Here is a 22,460-nt window from a genome sequence, read left to right as displayed (position 1 = left end):
ACGCCTAACATGGCGAAGACACATTGAATGCAAAAAAATTCATCTAAAACTAAAAGCCAGCAGCCTCCACTGGCTCATAAACTCCCGATCGCCCCTGTGTCTGGACTACAAGGTCCTGCTCTACAACTCCACACTGAAGCCAATATGGACGTATGGCTCCCAGCTCTTGGGAAACGCGTGCAGTACCAATCTAGACATCATACAGCGCGCCCAATCAAAAATCCTGAGAATTATCACATGGTATATTCGCAACGAACACATCCACAGGGATCTCGGCATTCCTGCAGTTAAGAACGAAATAGAAAAACAAAAAGGGTTATACAAGAAAAAACTCTCCACCCATCTAAATCCTTTAGAAAGGGACTTACGACCATCAAACCCAGCCATAATTAGTCAGGGCCATTTACTCTGTACCAGTCTCATGATTGCTAGTTAGGTAGTATTGTAAGATTTGATACACTTATTGTTAGTCTCATAAATGAGAAAATGAGAAAAAAAAAATATATATATATATTTTATTCCATCTTACAATAACTAATCTAATAATATAAAAATGGAGACAAAAAGTGTTACTAATGGCATCACAAGAGAACGGCTGGACCGATTTGGCTAAACATTTTTTCAGTTGTTTGTAATTGCCAGAAGAAGGTTATTAAATAAGAAAATTTTGGGAAGTCCTTCCGGAAAGGTCGCTAGCGGCTCAACAGATGGACACACTGTTGTAAAAATATTTAAACAAAAAAATCGAGCTAACGAAGCATTACCAATTGGAAGTACTGCCTGCTGTTGTAAAAATATTTAAACAAAAAAATCGAGCTAACGAAGCATTACCAATTGGAAGTAATGCCTGCTGTTAGACGATCAAGACTTGGACGGCATTCACGCAATGCAATAAGTATTCAGAATTCCCGTAATAGTCGGACGCAAGAGGAACGTACAGAAATAAATGCATCGATATGTGCCCAAATGGCACAGCTTCGCGCTCCACAAAGATCACCTCAAGCCCTACATAATAATAGAGAAAGACGAGCCGCAAATGAAAACTTGAATCGCGCTGCATTCGCATACAATCCTGAAACATCCTACAAGGATCTTACCTGCGTTTTTATTGGTTTATTGTCTGTTGTATGTCAGCATTGCAATGCACTGAATTTTCGGTTGGAAACCCCCGGCTTATGTTGTCCAGGTGGCAAAATTAAATTGCCCGTTTTGGCTCATCCACCAGGGCCATTGTATTCGCTACTATATGGAAATTCAGCCCAATCAAACAGTTTCCTAAAGCTTGCACAGAAATATAACGGATGCTTTCCAATTACGTCATTTGGAGTCGAGGTTTTTCATCAATCAGGCTACAATCCAAGTTATAAGGTAATGGCATCTCTTTATTATCAAAATGAACAACTCACATTTTTTGGAAATTGCATTCCAACATTTAGATTCAAGGGCAAATTCACCACCGAGCGTGCGCTTTGTTATCACCACAAAACAAAGATCTTAAATTCCTTCAGATCATTCATTGGTAATTCACCGCTACTAAACGTGCAATTATCGAACAAGTGCAAAATCTTCTCCTTGAGCATAATGAATTGGTCAGATTGTTCAAAACCGCATTGGATATAATGCATTATGAAGAACACAAAATCATTATCAGCGCTGACGAAAAACCCATTGGTAGCCATGCAAGACAATTTAATGCTTCCACTATCAATGAAGTCGCAGTGGTGATTGTTGGCGAGAATGTGGAATCACGCGATATTGTTTTTAAGCGTCGGGATAATGACCAAGTGCAGCGAGTTTATGAGACTCATCGGTCATATGATGCTCTTCAATACCCGTTGATGTTCTGTCGTGGAGAAGATGGGTATCACTTCAACATTAAGATGGTCAATCCAACGACAGGTTTGTTTACAAGTCATCAGTTCTTTTTGATTCTACAACTAAGTTTGAATTCAAATTCTAGGAGAAGAAACGAATAAGAAGGTCAACTCTATGAATTTTTATGCGTATCGATTGATGATTCGACTAGATGTTGACAATCATCTGTTAAGAAACCGCCGTTTGTTTCAACAGTACTGTGTCGACATGTACGTCAAAGTAAAAACGGAACGTCTCAATTTCATTCGTTTTAATCAGTCGAAGTTGCGGTCAGACGAGTACATTTACTTGCGTGACGCCATCGCTACTGAACGACACGCGGCCAACATCGGTTGTTTGACCAATCTCCCAGCTACTTATGTTGGAAGTCCGCGCCATATGCAAGGGTAAATTTAAAGGAGAGGAAGTTCTTATCCCACGAATTCCGATTATTCCAACAGATCTTCCATTCCAATTCAAGAGGATTCAGTTCCCAGATCGATTAGCATTTACGATGACAATCAATAAATCACAAGGCCAATCGTTGGAAGTCTGCGGGATAAATCTGGAATATCCATGTTTTTCACATGGCCAGCTATACGTAGCCTGTTCGCGTGTGGGAAAGCCGTCATCATTATTTATTTTTGCACCGGATAAACCATAGTAGAATTATACAAGGTAGTCTAGTCTGGTCCCAAATGTTCGAGTTTTAGGGCTTATTTTGACAGCTCGTGTTTATTCATTGAGATAAACTCAATGGGTTGAGTAAATTCTGTGTACAAATTTTATTCCTGTCAATCTGGGTTAATAAAAAAATAAAATAAAATGTCTTACTGCAATTTTTGTGGCACAAACGTTAAAGCAAAATTGATAAGAACACCTAAATGTGAATTTCGGCGAAAAACGTGGGAGCAAATTCTTAAATGCAGGCTTGATGGAAATACTAGAATTTGTGATACGCATTTTAATTCTTCACAATGGAAGATACCTAGTGAAGAAAGTCCTGCTAAAAGAAGGCGACTGATCCGTGATGCTGTTCCGAAAAAGCCTGAACCAGCGGAAAGATTACGCTATGCTAATTTAAGCCCCAATGTACAATCTTATAAACATAGTGTATTTAACACACATACTATTGACATTTCACTCAAACTTTGAGACTATACCCGTCTCACGCACACTTTTGATGAGTCGAACTAGGGCTTATTTTTTCCGAGTGGACTACTTTGTATAATTCTACAATGGGATAAACAAAACAAAAAATATTGTTTATCAGATCGCTCTCCACTTATTTCAAAGTCAAAGTAGAAACGGAACGTCTCTATTTAATTTGTTTTAATCAGTCGAAGTTGGGGCGAGATAAAGTTCGCCGGGTCCGCTAGTAAATTATAATACACTCAAAATTACAACTAGGACAAGGCGGAAAAAGTACATGGGAATAGAAGCTTGCGCCGTGCGGTACCGCCGCCTGGCATTGCTTCGCGGGCGCGGAGGCCCCTACTCCGGCCCTTCCTTCCGACTGCTCCATTGCCCAAGGCGTCTTCCAGCATCCTCGGCACCAAAGTTTCGGCGCTAATCGAGGATCCCGCTGCTTCCTCCAGTTCCTGTCTCTCGCGGCCAAACCTGCGGCACTGGAAGAGAACGTGATGCGCATCCTCCACTATGCCAGAGGCGCACTCCGGGCACCAGTCTTCCGCCTCGTGGCCAAAGCGCTTCAGGCGGAAGCATTCGTGGCCGCTAAGCACCTGGCTGAGGTAGAAGCTCACCTGGCCATGCGCCCTCTCTACCCACCGCGCTAGGTCTGGGATGAGCCTGTGCGTCCACCGGCCTTTCGAAGAAGAGTCCCATCGAGCTTGCCAATTCTCCATGCTCCTTCTTCTGGCGGCAAGCTTCACCTCGGCTTTGGACAGCGGTGACCGCCTGTCCTGTAGGGATTCATAGATCTCCTTCCTCTCCCTAATGTGGTCCGTCAGTGGGACATGCCCTGCGATCACTAGTGCCGCGTCCTGCGAAATACGACGATGCCTCACCTGGTGGCTTGCCTGGCTTGGGCAGCAGCAGAAGCCGTTGCCTTTTCCACCTGTCGGGGAACGTCCCCTCCAGGAGGCACTTGTTAAACAAACAGGCCACCTCAGACGCCAGCAGCGAAAGAGATAGCTTGGTTGCTCTGCTCGGAATGGCATGTGGCCCCGGCGCCTTCTTGAGTTTCAGGCTTCTACCGGCCTGGAGAATCTCAGCTTCCGTAACCCAATAAATTTCGCCCATCTTGGTACTGGGGCAGATCTCGACCTGCCGTCCGATAGGAAACATCATGCCGACTATGCTCTTGTACCGATCGTTGCACATAAGAAGGCGCGGAGTGCCTCTAGCTCGCTACAACAGCCTTCTGCTTCGGAGGCATTTGCGGCGTAGGTCAGCAATCTCCTCGCTCCACCAAAACACCGGAGAGTGGTGCTTCCTAAACGGCTTCCTCTGTAGCATGCTTTGGTTGCACGCATCCTCTGCCGTTGTTGGTTCGGCGAACCTTTGACACACAGCGTCCCAGGCCCGACAGCTGCTTGTCGTCCCTCCTCGCCACCATTGCGAGCACCTCGCTGTAGGACTTGCCGCTCGCGTGTACAATGACGGCGTCTGGGCGAGTGCGGCGCGCTGACCTTGGCTTCCTCGCCACGACCTCCCAGTCAATTTTAGGGTTTGCCTGGCTCTCAGGCTTCCGGGCAGTCAAAAGCTGCTCCGCTGCATCATGGGCAGCCACTGCGCCGTTGCTCTTTTCTGCTGCGCAAGACGAGAGGGTGGCGGGGACAGCACTGGTGCGGGTAGTCCCGGCGCATCTGGCTGGCTTAGCCTTCTCCAGGGATCGGTTTGAACCGATGCCTCCTTCTTCCAGGCGGACATCGTTTGCTGCTCTTTGTCGACGCTCTGAGGGTTTTGCGCGCATTTACTGCACAAGTAATTTGCGACCCGGCTCTCCTGCCTGTCGCTGACACCTGCCGCGGCCGCTCTGCTTGCCACGAGGATGCTCGACTGCAGGGTGTTCACTCTAGTAATCTTTTCCTTCAGCGGCTCGGTAATATGTCGCATCGATTTTTTCATCATTCTGGCTGAGACCTCCTGCAAGAGCTTGCCCATCTCCTGTAGATCCTGCAAGCAGGCTGCCTCCTATGACGCCTTGCTTGCCGGGCTAGCCGGGTCCCGTAACCTCTTGGGGGGCGGCGTAGAGCCTGAGCTCTACCCTCCTTCTTGAGTATCGTGCAGCGGTGGCGAACGGGAGAGCTTATTACTGCTCCCGAACGCCGCTGCCTTCTCCTCATCCCTCGGTGCACATGGCGATCTCGCCAGTGCCGACCTGCCCCCGAAGGGGTTTTCCTCCTCCATAGCCGACTTGTCGGTCAGCGCAGGGCTTCCACGCTGGCCAAGAATTTCCCCCTGGCTCTACGACGGGGGATATACCGCCCCAGCTCGGTCCCCGAATCCCGTTTCTCGGGACACCGCCTAAGCGGGGAATCGGGAATTGGCCAGTTCCGAGACCTTTTTCCGCCTGTCCGCTGCACGAACTTGCACGGCACCATGTTGATTATTTAATAAATTAATTAATTAATTTAATTAATTTATTGATTTAAATTTATTTAAAATTTAAAACGGCGTAGGGCGAGAAAGCTTAGCCGCAAGCGCTTTCCAACACTAAAAGTGTCATGCTGTTAAGGGCGGCTGTAAAGCTCCCGCTATAACGTTGCACAACACTGTGACCAGCAGCGATCAGCTGTGTTTGTGTGCCAAGAAGAAAACGCGGGGAAAGGCTTGTGGAAAGTGGAGAGCGTAAAAGTAAAAGTGGAAGGCGTCTGCTGGGAAGAGAGGCTGGAGTTCCTCATTCCTCTTGCCCACCGGTTCCTGAGGCGGCTTGAATTGCCGAATACTTTTGGGCGTCCGGAGCCTAGTGGCGCCGAAACAAGGAACGATCCGGGTACGTACCTATGTCCCTGGGAGTCTCACACTACACTATACACCTTTTTCAGGATGCCTGACACGCTTAACCGTCTTAAAGGGATAGACTACCGGAGCGCGGTAGAAACACAACTTGTACGTATATCACTTTACTTCGTCACCGAATACTTGTTTTTTTGTATTCATTTTATTAATTATTCAGGAATGTTCTAGTTTCCACTTCCGCAAAATTTATTCGGATTCGGATTTCCCTGACCTGTTCTAGTATTCACTTCCGAAAAATTCTTACAGATTCGTATTTCCCTCTGTTAAGTCTCTGTTAATTTGCAGGCGAAACGTTCGGAAACTTTCCGTGTGCCATTGGGCTGGCGGATACAAATCCGCAAAATCAGAAATTAATTATTTTAAAATACAATGCGATTATGAAAATTACAAATGTTAATTGTATTTTATTCCTTGAAGTTTTGGGAACATTATTGCATAATTGAATTAATTAATACTAACATACTTGATTTATAAATAATTATTTTCTGGGTGCACCTTAAAATCGGTTCGATTCTAACCTTCAACATTATTGCAAATCCGCCGCCGCTGTTTCGTATTTGAGAGGGACTATTTAAGGGTTGTCAGCGTACAAAAAAATAAGCGGTGGAATATGCTCCATGTTAATTTTAAACAATCGTTGTACTTATTGGTCTTTTATTATAAGAACTATTATTAACCTATGCTAAAAAAATAGTTTTGTTCTAAATATTTCCAATATTATTGTACAAACTGTGCGTGATGTAAAGGGTATTTTATTCCTGGACCTTAGCAACTCTTTTATGAGCTGCATTTTACAGCACTATTTGTACAAAATTTCACAACACTGCCTAAGAACACCTGACTAACACCCGCAATTTAATTTAACAAGAAAGGAAGCTAACTTCGGCACGCCGAAGTTTGTATACCCTTGCAGATTGGTTTTTATATTTATATTATAAATTATAATGCTGAAAACACACACAAAACAGAGTTTCATTACATTTTACCTATACTTATTATATATACAGTTTGACAGTTACAGTTTTGCATTCCCAGCTTTACATTTTCTCTACATCTACCGATCTACTCGCTATCTGTCTATCATTGCTAGATGTAGGAGGCAGAGGACTATGCCTTAAACTAGATTTAATGATGATTGCAGAGCCACCTCAGCAGCACCGCATGCCTTAGCAAAAGAAGTTAGAATGGAATACGACAGAAACATGTGTGCACGTAACTGGGTAGCACAGCTCCAGAACATCGGAAGAGTTTATAACGTAGTCAGCGGCTGCATAGTCAGCCGATCACCGTGACAAGCAACCACCTGGAAGAACGGAAGACCATAAGGATTTGTGCTGTACCAATAGCAATTCCAAAGGGCACTTTGCCAAGGATCGCCTTAGGTCAAGGAGGGAACGTGGTTCCTGCTACGCCATTTTGTGAGACAATAACCGGTGCGCAAGAGCGCATATACTGACCATTATGTTAGACACTTTAGGATATTTTTTTAGAATGGCTTTTAAGCTCCATTAGTTACGTAATGCCTTATAGATACCGGGAGTCATATCTCATTTGCAAAATTAAGCAGCATATCCAATGAAGATAATTTAGAACACGTTGCAGAAAACTATTTCGGGCTTAACAAAAGCCAATCAATGATATTTGGAAGAATCTTGTGTTATGTTATACAGGGTGACAATAAATAACCCGGACAAACATTTTTGATCATAACTTTTTAAGGAACTGTATTTGAGAAAAAATGCAGATACCCAACTATTAAATAGGTATTGTGTTAACATATATTAAGCAGGTTTCGAAGTGGCTTCCTTGGGCTGCGATGCAGAGCCCTAAACGTTTCTGGAAATTTAGCGCAATGGGCCGCAGGTCTTCTTCCGATAATCGATCCCATTCTTGGAGCAATGATTGATTCCTCCAAACTTATGTGGCGTTTAGCACATGCCCTGGACTCCAAAATAGACCAAACACTGTAGTCCATCGGATTAAGATATTGCGAGTAAGGTGGCCATTCACTGGATATGATAAAGTCCGGAAAATTGGCTTTGCACCAGTCCTGAGTCAATTTGGCTCTATGGGCTGGCGCTGAATCCTGTTGAACCGTCCACTCCGTATCACCGAAGTGCTGCTGGGCCCAAGAAAGCACAACAGTTTCCAAAATGTCCCGGCGGTACACTTCCTGATTGATTTTGACCCCTTGATCGATGAAAACAAGGGGTGTTTTGCCACAGGCGCATATTCCTCCCCAAACCATTAAAGACGGCTCACATTGACGGCGCTCGATTATTGCAGAGGTTCCTGGAGCTTTAGCTGACCAGCTTCTGTCATTTTGGTGATTGTGCGCCTGTTGGATGGTGAATATCTTCTCGTCCGTGAAGAGAATATGCTCCCATTTTTGACCTGCAGCCCGACGCTTTAGCTGACGCTGACGGCATCTTTGGAGTCTCACGCGCTTATTGGCATCCGTAAGAAGGTGCACTTTTTGGAGCTTGTAGGGCTTGAGATTAAGTTCATTTTTCTCACTCCGATTTCACGGGCTATTTTCCTGACCGAGACTCTGCGATTCCGAGTGATCCACTTTTTCACGATCTGGCGAATTCTGGAAGTTTTTGCGGTGCATGGTCTGCCTCGTCCGGGACAGTCACCTTCATGGCCAAGCTCATTAAATCGCCGGATAGCGTCAGAGACCGTTTGTTTTGGTATGCCAAGCAAACGAACAATGTCACATTGGCGATTTCCTTGTTGAAACAGTTTTAAAATTGCACAACGATTGTTAGACATCCCAAAACAAATATCAAATTGATGGAAATCACAAAAATGTAAATATATTTGTTTCAGAAAAGTACAAGCTATCTATAAATGCATTTATTTAAGGGCTGCATCATAACACATTTATAATCGATTGCTTCAAAATTTGTCCGGGTTAATTATTGTCACCCTGTACAAAAAAAAAATAGAATAAAATGCGATTTTCATATATACGCGGTCCCAAACGAATCTATGAGTCATAATGTAGTTCTCAGAAAAATTTTATAGAAGCTTACCAGCGGAAATTGGACCTAAACAATTTGGAAATTGTTACAGTTAACCCCTCAGGTATTAAAAAAATATAGAAAAACAAATAATGATACACTTAGTCCGACAGTTAGTGAAACAGTTAGTGAAACAGTTAGTGAAACAGTTAGTGAAACAGTTAGTGAAACAGTTAGTGAAACAGTTAGTGAAACAGTTAGTATAACAGTTAGTGAAACAGTTAGTGAAACAGTTAGTGAAACAGTTAGTGAAACAGTTAGTGAAACAGTTAGTGAAACAGTTAGTGAAACTGTTAGTGAAACAGTTAGTGAAACAATTAGTACCACAGTTAGTGAAACAATTAGTACCACATTTAGTGAAACAATTAGTACCACAGTTAGTGAAACAATTAGTACAACAGTTAGTGGAACAATTAGTAACACTGTAAGTACCACAGTTGGTCCAACAGTTAGTAACACAGTTAGTACCACAGTTGGTCCAACAGTTAGTAAAATAGTTAGTACCACAGTTGGTCCAACAGTTAGTGAAACAGTTAATACCACAGTTGGTCCAACAGTCAGTGAAACGGTTAGTACCACGGTTAGGGAAATATTCAGGCCTGTGATTAATGAAACTATTAATGAAGTTATTAAAAAAAGCTGTAAGCAGAAAAGATAATGAAATAGGTAGTCAAACTCTTAAAAGGAAAATTTCTAGACTTAGTAAACAAATTGATACAACTGTTATGCCTGCACCTATGTTAATAACAGAACTTTTAAGAAGGTCAAACCAACGGACGACAAGGTGGTTAATAGCTATGAGGAAACGGTACGAGAAATTTTTAGCATAGATTACATGGGGGAAATTGTAAAATGCAACTACTTAAATGTAACACAAACAAAGGAGCCATTAGTAAAATGAGAGATTAAATTACATTTAGAAAAGAAGAAACCATTCAGCTATGCCCATATACGGTTCGCTTACTTGGAAAAAGAAAAATGTACAACGATTACTAGACGACTATTTAAAAAAGGAAATCATACAACACAGGAAATCCAAGTGTTAATCAAAAAGAAAACAGGCGACATAAGATTATGCATAGACTTTAGAAAACCCAAGAAGGGATTAGGTAAAGACAAGTATCTAATACCGCTCATCGATGATTTTTTTTTAGATAAACTAGTTTTCTTTAGTAGTCTTTACTAGACTGGACCTAAAAGTGGTTGTTTTAAAGTTTTTGTTAATAGGAAATCGGTTAAATACACCTCGTTTGTTACGCCTTTAGGGCAATTCGAATTTCTTAGGATGCCAATGAACCTAAAAACTGCATCGGCAGTATTTCAAAGATTTGCAATTAAGATTTTCGAGAATCTTATTAGAGAGAACAAAGTAATTGTATACATAAACGGCATGATGATCGCCAGCAAGGACACTGAGAAACATTTAGAGGTCTTAAAGAAAATTCATTTTCAGGTTAGCTCAAAACAAATTAGAATTGCGTTTAGATAAATGCGAGTTCCTTAATTTTAATTTCGGATATTTTGGAGTTATAATAAACGGCGAAGGAATTAAAGCTGATGACAAGGGGATAGAAACTAAACAAAAATTCTCGATTATAGGCAAAACAAAGTATAAAGTTTTCTAAGTAGATATTAATATTTCCGTCAATTTATTAAAGATTTTTCAACGCTGACAAATCCATTATATGATCTTGTAGGATTGAATGAAAAATATAAGTTTGGAAGAGGGAAAATGAAAAAATTAACCCTATATTTGATTTCTCGAAACGCACAGAATCGAATTAGAAACAATGGCAGTATATCACGCATCGCGTAGGTTTAGAATATTTATATGGAAAGCGATTCAAAATTATTACATATTTTAAGTCTCTTACTTAAACACTCAACAAGACTAACATAAATCCTAGAATAGCTAGATAGGCATTAGATCTCAAAAACTAAAACTATGAGCCTATACGTATAGAATAAAAAATGCAGCATGGTGATGCTCCTAGTAGATGCACAAATATTCTGATTGTAAAATCAAACACGTTTGAAGATAATTTTGTAATCTGCCAAGACAAAGACATAATAGTTAAAGAAATTAGAAACTGTTAGGAAAAGTACAATTAAGCAACAAGAATATTAACCGCAATTTGTTATTATATGTCAATATGTTTAAATACAAAATAAAAATTGTAATGCATTGTGAAACCACAACTAAGTAATGTAAACTGTTGAGAGCACGCATGGTTGGCGTAGGCTTATTAATTGTTCGACAAATTTATTTAGCAGTCACTTTATTACTTTCATTAAGTTTTACAAAAAAATGCGCAGCTTTAAATAACTTTGTATTTTATCCCAGGCCGGTGCTTTCTCAAGTGTCCAGATCAGGGACCGTAGCAGGCCAATTGCCATAAGTGGGGTCTGGGCACACGATTCGATGAGTTACGCTCTCTGAGAGAGCAGGTTACTCTCTCTCTCTCAGAGAGCGTCGCTACTGGTTTTCAGGGTTAAAGAGAGCTGCCTACGTGCAGCAAGATCACTGTCATTCGAGCGAACAAATTGTAAAGACGTGTGTGTAAAAGAACTAAAGAATAAAGAAATATTTAATAAAACATCCTGTCACAAACTTCAGAAGTGGGATTGGGAAAAAAATTTCCCCAACGCCAGTGTGATTAAAATGGATTTAAACATTAGTGACATAACAGTGGTACAATTAAAACGGTGGCTAGAGGTGCTGAAATTGTCGACAAAGGGAACGAAGAACGAGCTGTTTGCGCGGCTAGCCAAAGTTCCCGTAGAAGTTCGAGGAAGCGCTCCCGAAAATTGTACCGAAATGGATCAACAAATGTTGCAGCCGGACGTGGAGTCCCGTGAGCCGGACATGGAAAGCGGCGAGGAGATGCAGATCGAAGTTCAAACTCTGGAAAATTTGCGTGTCGAAATTGCAAAGGCACAGAAAAAGCTAGAAAATTTAAGTCGCCAGATCGGCAACGAAGACACGGAGAATGAAGGAGGCGAAAATGCGCAACTGAGGAACAGAGACGGCAACAGCAGTTCCGAGAATTTGGAGCAGAGCGTTAGAAGCTTCGAGAACACACAGCGTGGCGATGACAGAGACGGCGAGATAGGCGGCGGTAGAAGCGGCGGCAGCGGCGAAGACAGAGACGGCGATATGGGCGGCGGCAGAGGTGAAGGCAGAGATGGAGATAGAAACGGCGACAGACGCGAAGAGCGAGACGGCGATAGAAGCGGCGTCAGAGGCAATTCTGGCGAAATTGGTGTGCAGCAAAACGGAGGCAGATTTGAAACTAGCGGCTTGTTGTCACCCGGCTTTAACATGGCCAGGGAAATCTTAATGGATTTCACTGAGAAAGTGTCTGTGCGGTCGTGGATTGCGCAATACGAGAATATATCAGCGTTATATTCTCTGTCAGACATGCAGCGACGTGCTTTGCTGATCAGCAAATTGAAGGGAAATTCGTTGGAATGGATGCATGCTGATGCAGGGCGGTTTGCGAAGCCTGCTAATGAGTTGCTGGAACAACTCAAGTTGGCGTTTGGAGGCATCGAGTCCAAGTCTGCACTACGTCGCAAGTTCGAAGCGCGTAGTTCGTCTCCAAATGAGCAGTTTGCCACATACTTTGGCGAGAAATGCAGACTGGCTCGAGATGTCGCAATGGACGAGGACGAACTACTGGATGAGCTCGTGGAGGGCATTCCAGTACTAAGCTTGCGTACACAGGCCAAGCTCATATGTTTTGATGGCCCGGAGAGGATGCTGAGGGCGTTTGCAGACATTAGGCTCCCAGCAAGGGGGCCAACCATGGCGAAATTGGCGGCAGCGAAGGCGGTTCCAGCGAGCAGCGAGACTCGTTGCTTCAATTGCAACGCGAAGGGGCACTGGAAGAGGGAGTGCACTAAGCCAAAGAGGTCGCCAGGTTCGTGCTACGGATGCGGCGCAGAGGATCACCGGATAGCTGAATGCCCCGGAAATAAGAAGGCAGAAAACAATTATGTAAGATTGTTGAAAATTTTTTGCAGTGAATATCCTAACCAGCCTATTATTACAGAGTGCCAAATAGATTCGGGAAGCCCAGTTTCATTTATTAAACGTTCATATGTACCAGCGAATATTAAATTAGAACCTCAAGAAGAGAGTTATTTTGGAATAAACAAAAGCTCATTGAAAAGTTTTGGAAAAATATTATGCTTTATATTTAAAAATGAAATAAAGATTTGGTTTAAATTAATTGTAGTGGCTGATGAATCTATGGGCTGTAATATTGTGCTGGGTAGAGATTTTATGAAAGTTTTTGGTTTAGAAATTGATTTGGAAGCATTGAAAATTGTAACTGTAGAGTGTGTTGAAACTGATGTCGAGAAAAAAGCGAAAGAGCTTTCCAATAATTGTATGGAACTAAAAAATGGAGGAATAAAATTAGGCGACATAAAGTTAGGTACAAGATTAGGAGATAGTTATTTGGATGAACAGTTAGGTAAAACGTTAGGTGAAAAGAATTTAGGAACAACTTTAGGTGAAAAGAGTTTAGGTACAACATTAGAGGGAAAGAATTTAGGTACATCAGAGGGAAAGAGTTTAGGTACAACATTAATTGGAAACAGTTTAGGTACAAGCTTAGGTAAACAAAGTTTAGGTACAATTTGGAATGAGAATTTTGAAGGTACAGTTTGGAATAAAGATTCATTATGGAATGCATATAAGGAAGATGTAAGGATAGGTGTAACAAACAATTTCGATGAGCAACTTTTAGGTACAAAAAAGTTAGATGAACCAATGGGAGTGAAAACCCCCAAATAAATGAGAAGTCTTCATGTGTTGAGTTTTTGTAAGAAACTGATTTTATTTCATTCAAACCCTAGCTTATATAGCTAACATGAGAATGTACATTGTAGATCTTAGTTCTAGACCCACGCATCGGACAGTTCCCGATCGTGAGAAATATTCTAAGCGATAAGGGTGCACATGTCAACCCGATCGTAAATATCCTAAACAAAGCCAGACCGCTCACAGGAGGTCATATTTCGGGTTACTTGTTACATAGGCTCAAGTGGCGGTTTCAAATAGCTATGCACACAAGTGCTAGACAGTGCACTGTGGCCGGGAATTAATCGTTAACAGATGCGTTCTTATTTATAACCGTGTTCATGTTTGAACATTCTGCCAAGGGCCAGCAAGGTGTGGGTGTATATTTAAATTAGTTGCAATTAAAAATAAGTGGACTGTATTTTTTTTGTTTAACTCGATATAATTCATTTTGCAACTAATATTTTACAACGCCTCTGTATCATGGCTAAATAAACAATTACAATTTCATTTTAATTTTTAATTCATGTTCCTGTGTGAACATTCTGCTAAGGGCCAGCAAGCTGTAGAATTTTAGCTTATCAATTTCTCAAACAAATACAATACAATTCAAAACGATTTTTTACGAATTACAAATTTTAAGATTTTGTTTACGGACATCGAAAGCATCAGCTTGTAATTGCCTGCTTACGAAATTATAATAATTTTTTATTATTATTAGCGGAGTGCCTTTAGTACTCCCAGATACCTCCAAAGTGAGGTCCTGCCGGCGGAATAGGTGGAATAAAATGCCACTCAATTCCTTCTTTTAGTGGCCTTTGCCAACTTTCTAGCTGCGCCTACAAAATTTGTTCCGCTTATCGGAATAATTAGTAGCGCATTTTCCTTTTCTTGCGACAAACCTTCTGAATGCTGCTGCAGTCAGCGTTGGATGCGTTGATGTGCCGCCTGAATCCTCGCTGCTGCTGTCGTCGCTGCTGCTGTCGTCGCTGCCGCCTTGTCGTCGCTGCGGCTGTAGTGGTTGTTGCAGACTTATTTGTAGTTGCTGCCGTGCGGTCGTCCCTCCTTCTCCTTATTCTCCGTCAAGGGCTGGGTAACTTCCACACAAAATTTGTTTATATTTTGTCGATTACTCGACAATAAAAAATTTTTCATTTTTATTCTCTTAAAAAACCAACCAATGGAGGTGGAACAATTTTTTGTTTTTTTTTAAACAAAAAGGACTCTTTTTTATCCTTTTGCTTTTGGCAATTTCAAATGCCACAAAATAATTTTATTTATTATTTTCCAATTTAATGCACTTTTCTTTCCTTAGCACATTCACTACTGATGTTTTCTTTTATTTTTTTCAAAAAAAGGCCTCAGTACGCCTCCAAACCATATATTTCCATAGTATTTTATTCACTTCTGATGTTTTCTTTTATTTTTTTCAAAAGAAGGCCTCAGTACGCCTCCAAACCATATATTTCAATGGTACTGATGTTGTTTTATATTTTTTTCATAAAAAGGCCTCAGTACGCCTCCAAACCATATATTTCAATGGTATTACAGCAACCTTTAGCTATGTCAAGCCTAAATGGTGCTTCAATTTAAACATAAAAGACTCTTTTGTGTCTTTTTGTTTTATAATATTATTCTCTGTTCCTTACCACGGGTGGGGGGAAACAAGAGATCTTTATTTTTGCAGCCTTAATCTTTTAAGGTGCTGGTTTTAAAACTCTGAACCTCTTACCACAGGGGGGAAAGTTGCAGAGCGGTCGAAGGACCAAAATGAAAACCCCAAATAAATTCGAAGTCTTCATCCGGCTCGAAGGACCAAAATGGAAGAGCTCCAAATAAATTAGAAGTCATCATGTGTTGAGTTTTTTGAAAATAAGGCCTCAGTACGCCTCCAAACCATATATTTCAATGGTACTGATGTTTTTTTATATTTTTTTCATAAAAAGGCCTCAGTATGCCTCCAAACCATATCTTTTAATGGTATTATAGCAACCTTAAGCTATGTCAAGCCTAAATGGTGCTTCAATTTAAACATAAAAGACTCTTTTGTGTCTTTTTGCTTTATAATATTATTCTCTGTTCCTTACCACGGGTGGGGGGAAACAAGAGATAATTATTTTTGCAGCCTTTACATTTTAAGGTGCTGGTTTAAAACTCTGAACCTCTTACCACAGGGGGGAAAGTTGCAGAGCGGTCGAAGGACCAAAATGAAAACCCCAAATAAATTGAGAAGTCTTCATCCGGCTCGAAGGACCAAAATGAAAGACCGCCCGAATTAGAGGACGTCTTCATACGGAGTTATTGTTACAAACTGATTTTATTTCATTCAAACCCTAGCTTATATAGCTAACATGAGAATGTACATTGTAGATCTTAGTTCTAGACCCACGCATCGGACAGTTCCCGATCGTGAGAAATATTCTAAACGATAAGGGTGCACATGTCAACCCGATCGTAAATATCCTAAACAAAGCCAGACCGCTCACAGGAGGTCATATTTCGGGTTACTTGTTACATAGGCTCAAGTGGCGGTTTCAAATAGCTATGCACACAAGTGCTAGACAGTGCACTGTGGCCGGGAATTAATCGTTAACAGATGCGTTCTTATTTATAACCGTGTTCATGTTTGAACATTCTGCCAAGGGCCAGCAAGGTGTGGGTGTATATTTAAATTAGTTGCATTCAAAGATTTGTGAATGATATTTTTTCTGATATGATTCGAGAAAATAAGGTTATAATATACATGGATGATATTTTAATTGCAAGTCACGATATCAAAGAACATTTAGAAATATTAGTAGAAGTATTTAGGAGATTAGTGGAAAATAAATTAGAACTTAGAATGGATAAATGCAAGTTTCTACAAGATAAGGTAAAATATTTATGTTTCTTAATTTCAAAGGAAGGAATAAAAGCTGATGAGAAGGGATTAGAAGCAATAAAAAATTTTCCAATTCCGAGTAAAGTGCAAGCTGTACAAAGTTTCTTAGGTTTGTGTTCTTATTTTCGACGATTTATAAAGGACTTTTCGATATTGGCAAAACCTCTATATGACTTGTTGAGAAAAGATAAGACGTTCGAGTTTGGGAAAGCAGAGTTGGATTGTTTTACACTTTTGAAGGATAAATTAGTAGCAGCCCCAGTGCTGGCTCTATATGATCATAGAGATGATGTTGAGCTTCATTGCGATGCGAGTACGTTAGGTTTTGGAGCTGTACTGCTGCAGAGGAAGGAAGATAAGAACTACACCCAATATTTTACTTTTCGAAGAGATCCACTCCGACTGAGGCGAAATATCATAGCTTTGAGTTAGAGACGTTAGCTATTATTTATGCACTTAGAAGGTTTAGGATATATTTACAGGGTAAACCTTTCAAAATCGTCACAGACTGTAACTCGTTAACATTAACTCTGAATAAGATAGACTTAAACCCAAGAATTGCGAGATGGGCTTTAGAGCTACAGGAATTTGATTATGAATTGAAGCACAGAGCAGGTAGGCAAATGCAGCATGTCGATGCACTTAGCAGATGTAATAATGTTATGATAATAGACGCAAATACTTTTGAGGATAACTTAATAATTTGTCAGGCAAGAGATACGAAGCTAAAAGAAATTAGGGAAATTTTAGAGAACAGAGAACATAAATGGTTTGAGATGAGGAATGGGGTTATATATAGAAAGGATAATAACAATAGATTACTGTTTTATGTACCAAGTAGAATGGAGCAACATGTTTTGTACAAGTATCATGACGAATTAGGGCATATTGGACGGGATAAGATGTTAGACGCTATTAGTAAAAGTTATTGGTTCCCGAGCATGAAAGATAAGGTTTGTGAACACATTCAAAACTGTTTGAAGTGTATAGCGTTCTCTCCTAAAGTAGGTAAAGGAGATGGATTGCTACACAGTATACCGAAAGGCAATAAGCCATTTGAGGTGATACATATTGATCATTATGGCCCAGTAGACAATAGCAGATCAAAGAAGCATATATTAGTGGTGATAGATGGATTCACGAAATTTGTTTGGCTTTATACTACGAAAACAACAAACACAAAAGAAGTTTTGAGCGCATTAGCAGACTATTTTCGGGCATATAGCAGACCAAGGTGTATTATATCAGATCGAGGAAGTTGCTTCACATCAACGGATTTCGCAAATTTTGTTGAGGAAAGGAATATAAAACACATAAAAATTGCTACGGGATCACCACAAGCCAATGGTCAAGTGGAGCGAGTAAATAGAAGTTTAGGACCGATGATTGCGAAACTTTCAGAACCAGAACGAGGACTACACTGGGATGTAGTAGTAGAGAAGGTAGAGTATTCGTTGAATAATACACTGCATAGCAGCATTAAGCAGTTTCCCAGTGAAATTTTATTCGGAATAGCCCAGAGGGGAGAAGATAGTGATGAATTTAAGGAAAAGTTAAAAGAGGAAGAAAAAGTTAGAGAAACGTTAGAGGATGATGATGAAATTATTGAGGAAAACAGGAGAAATTTAGAACAACTAAGAAGAAAATTAGAAGGCGAAGAGGAAATTGATGAAAATTTAGAAGGTGAAGAAGAAATTAGAGAAAACTTAGAAAGTGAAGAAGAAATCATTGAGGAAAATAGGAGAAATAGGAAATAGAACAACTTAGACAGAAAGCAGAAGAAAATCAAAGAAAGTCGCAGTTAAGAAACGAAACCTATTACAATTCGAAAAGAAAGCTGAATTCAGAATACAGAGAAGGTGACTATGTAATGGTAAAGAATTTTGATAGTACCGCAGGAGTTAGTAGGAAGTTAATACCCAAAAACAAAGGACTGTACATTATTGGAAAAGTTTTGAGAAATGATAGATTTTTGTTAAAAGACATCGATGGGTTTCAATTATCTCGAAATCCATATCAAGGAGTTTGGAGCGCTAATAATATTCGGCATTGGATGAAAGATGATAGTAAATCTAGATAAATAAAATTGAAAGAGAATGTTAAAGATAAAAATCAACAAAATTGTAAACTAAAAGTGGAACAAAAATTGTACAAACTATATGAAATTGTTAACTAATTCTAAGACTAAATTTAAGATATTCTTAGCCGAGATAGTGGGCTATCTCAAGGTCAGGACGGCCGAGTTGTAGCAGGCCAATTGCCATAAGTGGGGTCTGGGCACACGATTCGATGAGTTACGCTCTCTGAGAGAGCAGGTTACTCTCTCTCTCTCAGAGAGCGTCGCTACTGGTTTTCAGGGTTAAAGAGAGCTGCCTACGTGCAGCAAGATCACTGTCATTCGAGCGAACAAATTGTAAAGACGTGTGTGTAAAAGAACTAAAGAATAAAGAAATATTTAATAAAACATCCTGTCACAAACTTCAGAAGTGGGATTGGGAAAAAAATTTCCCCAACGCCAGTGTGATTAAAATGGATTTAAACATTAGTGACATAACAGTGGTACAATTAAAACGGTGGCTAGAGGTGCTGAAATTGTCGACAAAGGGAACGAAGAACGAGCTGTTTGCGCGGCTAGCCAAAGTTCCCGTAGAAGTTCGAGGAAGCGCTCCCGAAAATTGTACCGAAATGGATCAACAAATGTTGCAGCCGGACGTGGAGTCCCGTGAGCCGGACATGGAAAGCGGCGAGGAGATGCAGATCGAAGTTCAAACTCTGGAAAATTTGCGTGTCGAAATTGCAAAGGCACAGAAAAAGCTAGAAAATTTAAGTCGCCAGATCGGCAACGAAGACACGGAGAATGAAGGAGGCGAAAATGCGCAACTGAGGAACAGAGACGGCAACAGCAGTTCCGAGAATTTGGAGCAGAGCGTTAGAAGCTTCGAGAACACACAGCGTGGCGATGACAGAGACGGCGAGATAGGCGGCGGTAGAAGCGGCGGCAGCGGCGAAGACAGAGACGGCGATATGGGCGGCGGCAGAGGTGAAGGCAGAGATGGAGATAGAAACGGCGACAGACGCGAAGAGCGAGACGGCGATAGAAGCGGCGTCAGAGGCAATTCTGGCGAAATTGGTGTGCAGCAAAACGGAGGCAGATTTGAAACTAGCGGCTTGTTGTCACCCGGCTTTAACATGGCCAGGGAAATCTTAATGGATTTCACTGAGAAAGTGTCTGTGCGGTCGTGGATTGCGCAATACGAGAATATATCAGCGTTATATTCTCTGTCAGACATGCAGCGACGTGCTTTGCTGATCAGCAAATTGAAGGGAAATTCGTTGGAATGGATGCATGCTGATGCAGGGCGGTTTGCGAAGCCTGCTAATGAGTTGCTGGAACAACTCAAGTTGGCGTTTGGAGGCATCGAGTCCAAGTCTGCACTACGTCGCAAGTTCGAAGCGCGTAGTTCGTCTCCAAATGAGCAGTTTGCCACATACTTTGGCGAGAAATGCAGACTGGCTCGAGATGTCGCAATGGACGAGGACGAACTACTGGATGAGCTCGTGGAGGGCATTCCAGTACTAAGCTTGCGTACACAGGCCAAGCTCATATGTTTTGATGGCCCGGAGAGGATGCTGAGGGCGTTTGCAGACATTAGGCTCCCAGCAAGGGGGCCAACCATGGCGAAATTGGCGGCAGCGAAGGCGGTTCCAGCGAGCAGCGAGACTCGTTGCTTCAATTGCAACGCGAAGGGGCACTGGAAGAGGGAGTGCACTAAGCCAAAGAGGTCGCCAGGTTCGTGCTACGGATGCGGCGCAGAGGATCACCGGATAGCTGAATGCCCCGGAAATAAGAAGGCAGAAAACAATTATGTAAGATTGTTGAAAATTTTTTGCAGTGAATATCCTAACCAGCCTATTATTACAGAGTGCCAAATAGATTCGGGAAGCCCAGTTTCATTTATTAAACGTTCATATGTACCAGCGAATATTAAATTAGAACCTCAAGAAGAGAGTTATTTTGGAATAAACAAAAGCTCATTGAAAAGTTTTGGAAAAATATTATGCTTTATATTTAAAAATGAAATAAAGATTTGGTTTAAATTAATTGTAGTGGCTGATGAATCTATGGGCTGTAATATTGTGCTGGGTAGAGATTTTATGAAAGTTTTTGGTTTAGAAATTGATTTGGAAGCATTGAAAATTGTAACTGTAGAGTGTGTTGAAACTGATGTCGAGAAAAAAGCGAAAGAGCTTTCCAATAATTGTATGGAACTAAAAAATGGAGGAATAAAATTAGGCGACATAAAGTTAGGTACAAGATTAGGAGATAGTTATTTGGATGAACAGTTAGGTAAAACGTTAGGTGAAAAGAATTTAGGAACAACTTTAGGTGAAAAGAGTTTAGGTACAACATTAGAGGGAAAGAATTTAGGTACATCAGAGGGAAAGAGTTTAGGTACAACATTAATTGGAAACAGTTTAGGTACAAGCTTAGGTAAACAAAGTTTAGGTACAATTTGGAATGAGAATTTTGAAGGTACAGTTTGGAATAAAGATTCATTGTGGAATGCATATAAGGAAGATGTAAGGATAGGTGTAACAAACAATTTCGATGAGCAACTTTTAGGTACAAAAAAGTTAGATGAACCAATGGGAGTGAAAACCCCCAAATAAATGAGAAGTCTTCATGTGTTGAGTTTTTGTAAGAAACTGATTTTATTTCATTCAAACCCTAGCTTATATAGCTAACATGAGAATGTACATTGTAGATCTTAGTTCTAGACCCACGCATCGGACAGTTCCCGATCGTGAGAAATATTCTAAGCGATAAGGGTGCACATGTCAACCCGATCGTAAATATCCTAAACAAAGCCAGACCGCTCACAGGAGGTCATATTTCGGGTTACTTGTTACATAGGCTCAAGTGGCGGTTTCAAATAGCTATGCACACAAGTGCTAGACAGTGCACTGTGGCCGGGAATTAATCGTTAACAGATGCGTTCTTATTTATAACCGTGTTCATGTTTGAACATTCTGCCAAGGGCCAGCAAGGTGTGGGTGTATATTTAAATTAGTTGCAATTAAAAATAAGTGGACTGTATTTTTTTTGTTTAACTCGATATAATTCATTTTGCAACTAATATTTTACAACGCCTCTGTATCATGGCTTAATAAACAATTACAATTTCATTTTAATTTTTAATTCATGTTCCTGTGTGAACATTCTGCTAAGGGCCAGCAAGCTGTAGAATTTTAGCTTATCAATTTCTCAAACAAATACAATACAATTCAAAACGATTTTTTACGAATTACAAATTTTAAGATTTTGTTTACGGACATCGAAAGCATCAGCTTGTAATTGCCTGCTTACGAAATTATAATAATTTTTTATTATTATTAGCGGAGTGCCTTTAGTACTCCCAGATACCTCCAAAGTGAGGTCCTGCCGGCGGAATAGGTGGAATAAAATGCCACTCAATTCCTTCTTTTAGTGGCCTTTGCCAACTTTCTAGCTGCGCCTACAAAATTTGTTCCGCTTATCGGAATAATTAGTAGCGCATTTTCCTTTTCTTGCGACAAACCTTCTGAATGCTGCTGCAGTCAGCGTTGGATGCGTTGATGTGCCGCCTGAATCCTCGCTGCTGCTGTCGTCGCTGCTGCTGTCGTCGCTGCCGCCTTGTCGTCGCTGCGGCTGTAGTGGTTGTTGCAGACTTATTTGTAGTTGCTGCCGTGCGGTCGTCCCTCCTTCTCCTTATTCTCCGTCAAGGGCTGGGTAACTTCCACACAAAATTTGTTTATATTTTGTCGATTACTCGACAATAAAAAATTTTTCATTTTTATTCTCTTAAAAAACCAACCAATGGAGGTGGAACAATTTTTTTTTTTTTTTGTTAACAAAAAGGACTCT

The 22,460-nt window shown here is 40.9% G+C and overlaps 4 protein-coding genes across 4 annotated transcripts; all 4 read left to right on the top strand.

The window, feature by feature from the left end:
* The first annotated feature begins 11,682 nt into the window (after positions 1–11,682).
* LOC138928402 (transcription termination factor Rho-like) lies at positions 11,683–12,307 on the top strand. Its single transcript, XM_070285473.1, has 2 exons — positions 11,683–12,228; positions 12,284–12,307. Exons 1-2 carry the CDS (start codon positions 11,683–11,685, stop codon positions 12,305–12,307), a joined length of 570 nt encoding a protein of 189 aa, XP_070141574.1.
* A 162-nt stretch (positions 12,308–12,469) lies between these two features.
* LOC138928497 (DNA-binding protein HEXBP-like) lies at positions 12,470–12,979 on the top strand. The gene is made up of 2 exons (XM_070285621.1): positions 12,470–12,864; positions 12,920–12,979. The coding sequence occupies exons 1-2, from the start codon at positions 12,526–12,528 to the stop codon at positions 12,929–12,931; spliced, it is 351 nt and encodes a 116-aa protein (XP_070141722.1). The 5' UTR covers positions 12,470–12,525; the 3' UTR covers positions 12,932–12,979.
* Positions 12,980–19,240: 6,261 nt separating this feature from the next.
* LOC138928401 (transcription termination factor Rho-like) lies at positions 19,241–19,865 on the top strand. Its single transcript, XM_070285472.1, has 2 exons — positions 19,241–19,786; positions 19,842–19,865. Exons 1-2 carry the CDS (start codon positions 19,241–19,243, stop codon positions 19,863–19,865), a joined length of 570 nt encoding a protein of 189 aa, XP_070141573.1.
* Positions 19,866–20,031: 166 nt separating this feature from the next.
* Positions 20,032–20,534, top strand: LOC138928499 (DNA-binding protein HEXBP-like). Its single transcript, XM_070285622.1, has 2 exons — positions 20,032–20,422; positions 20,478–20,534. Exons 1-2 carry the CDS (start codon positions 20,084–20,086, stop codon positions 20,487–20,489), a joined length of 351 nt encoding a protein of 116 aa, XP_070141723.1. The 5' UTR covers positions 20,032–20,083; the 3' UTR covers positions 20,490–20,534.
* The last annotated feature ends 1,926 nt before the right edge of the window (positions 20,535–22,460 follow it).

This window comes from Drosophila kikkawai, chromosome 3L, assembly GCF_030179895.1.
Source record: "Drosophila kikkawai strain 14028-0561.14 chromosome 3L, DkikHiC1v2, whole genome shotgun sequence".
Lineage (NCBI taxonomy): Eukaryota > Metazoa > Arthropoda > Insecta > Diptera > Drosophilidae > Drosophila > Drosophila kikkawai.
Note: the sequence above shows the minus strand (reverse complement) of the source record. Positions and strands in the feature narration are given on the sequence as shown.

What these genes read in the sequence shown, in the direction of transcription:
- LOC138928402 (XM_070285473.1), top strand. Translation starts at nt 11,683, where the DNA reads ATGGATCAACAAATGTTGCAGCCGGACGTGGAGTCCCGTGAGCCGGAC. An exon ending in ATTTCACTGAGAAAGTGTCT is followed by an intron (nt 12,229 to 12,283) that starts GTGCGGTCGTGG and finishes ATTCTCTGTCAG; the next exon opens with ACATGCAGCGACGTGCTTTG.
- LOC138928497 (XM_070285621.1), top strand. Translation starts at nt 12,526, where the DNA reads ATGGACGAGGACGAACTACTGGATGAGCTCGTGGAGGGCATTCCAGTA.
- LOC138928401 (XM_070285472.1), top strand. Translation starts at nt 19,241, where the DNA reads ATGGATCAACAAATGTTGCAGCCGGACGTGGAGTCCCGTGAGCCGGAC. An exon ending in ATTTCACTGAGAAAGTGTCT is followed by an intron (nt 19,787 to 19,841) that starts GTGCGGTCGTGG and finishes ATTCTCTGTCAG; the next exon opens with ACATGCAGCGACGTGCTTTG.
- LOC138928499 (XM_070285622.1), top strand. Translation starts at nt 20,084, where the DNA reads ATGGACGAGGACGAACTACTGGATGAGCTCGTGGAGGGCATTCCAGTA.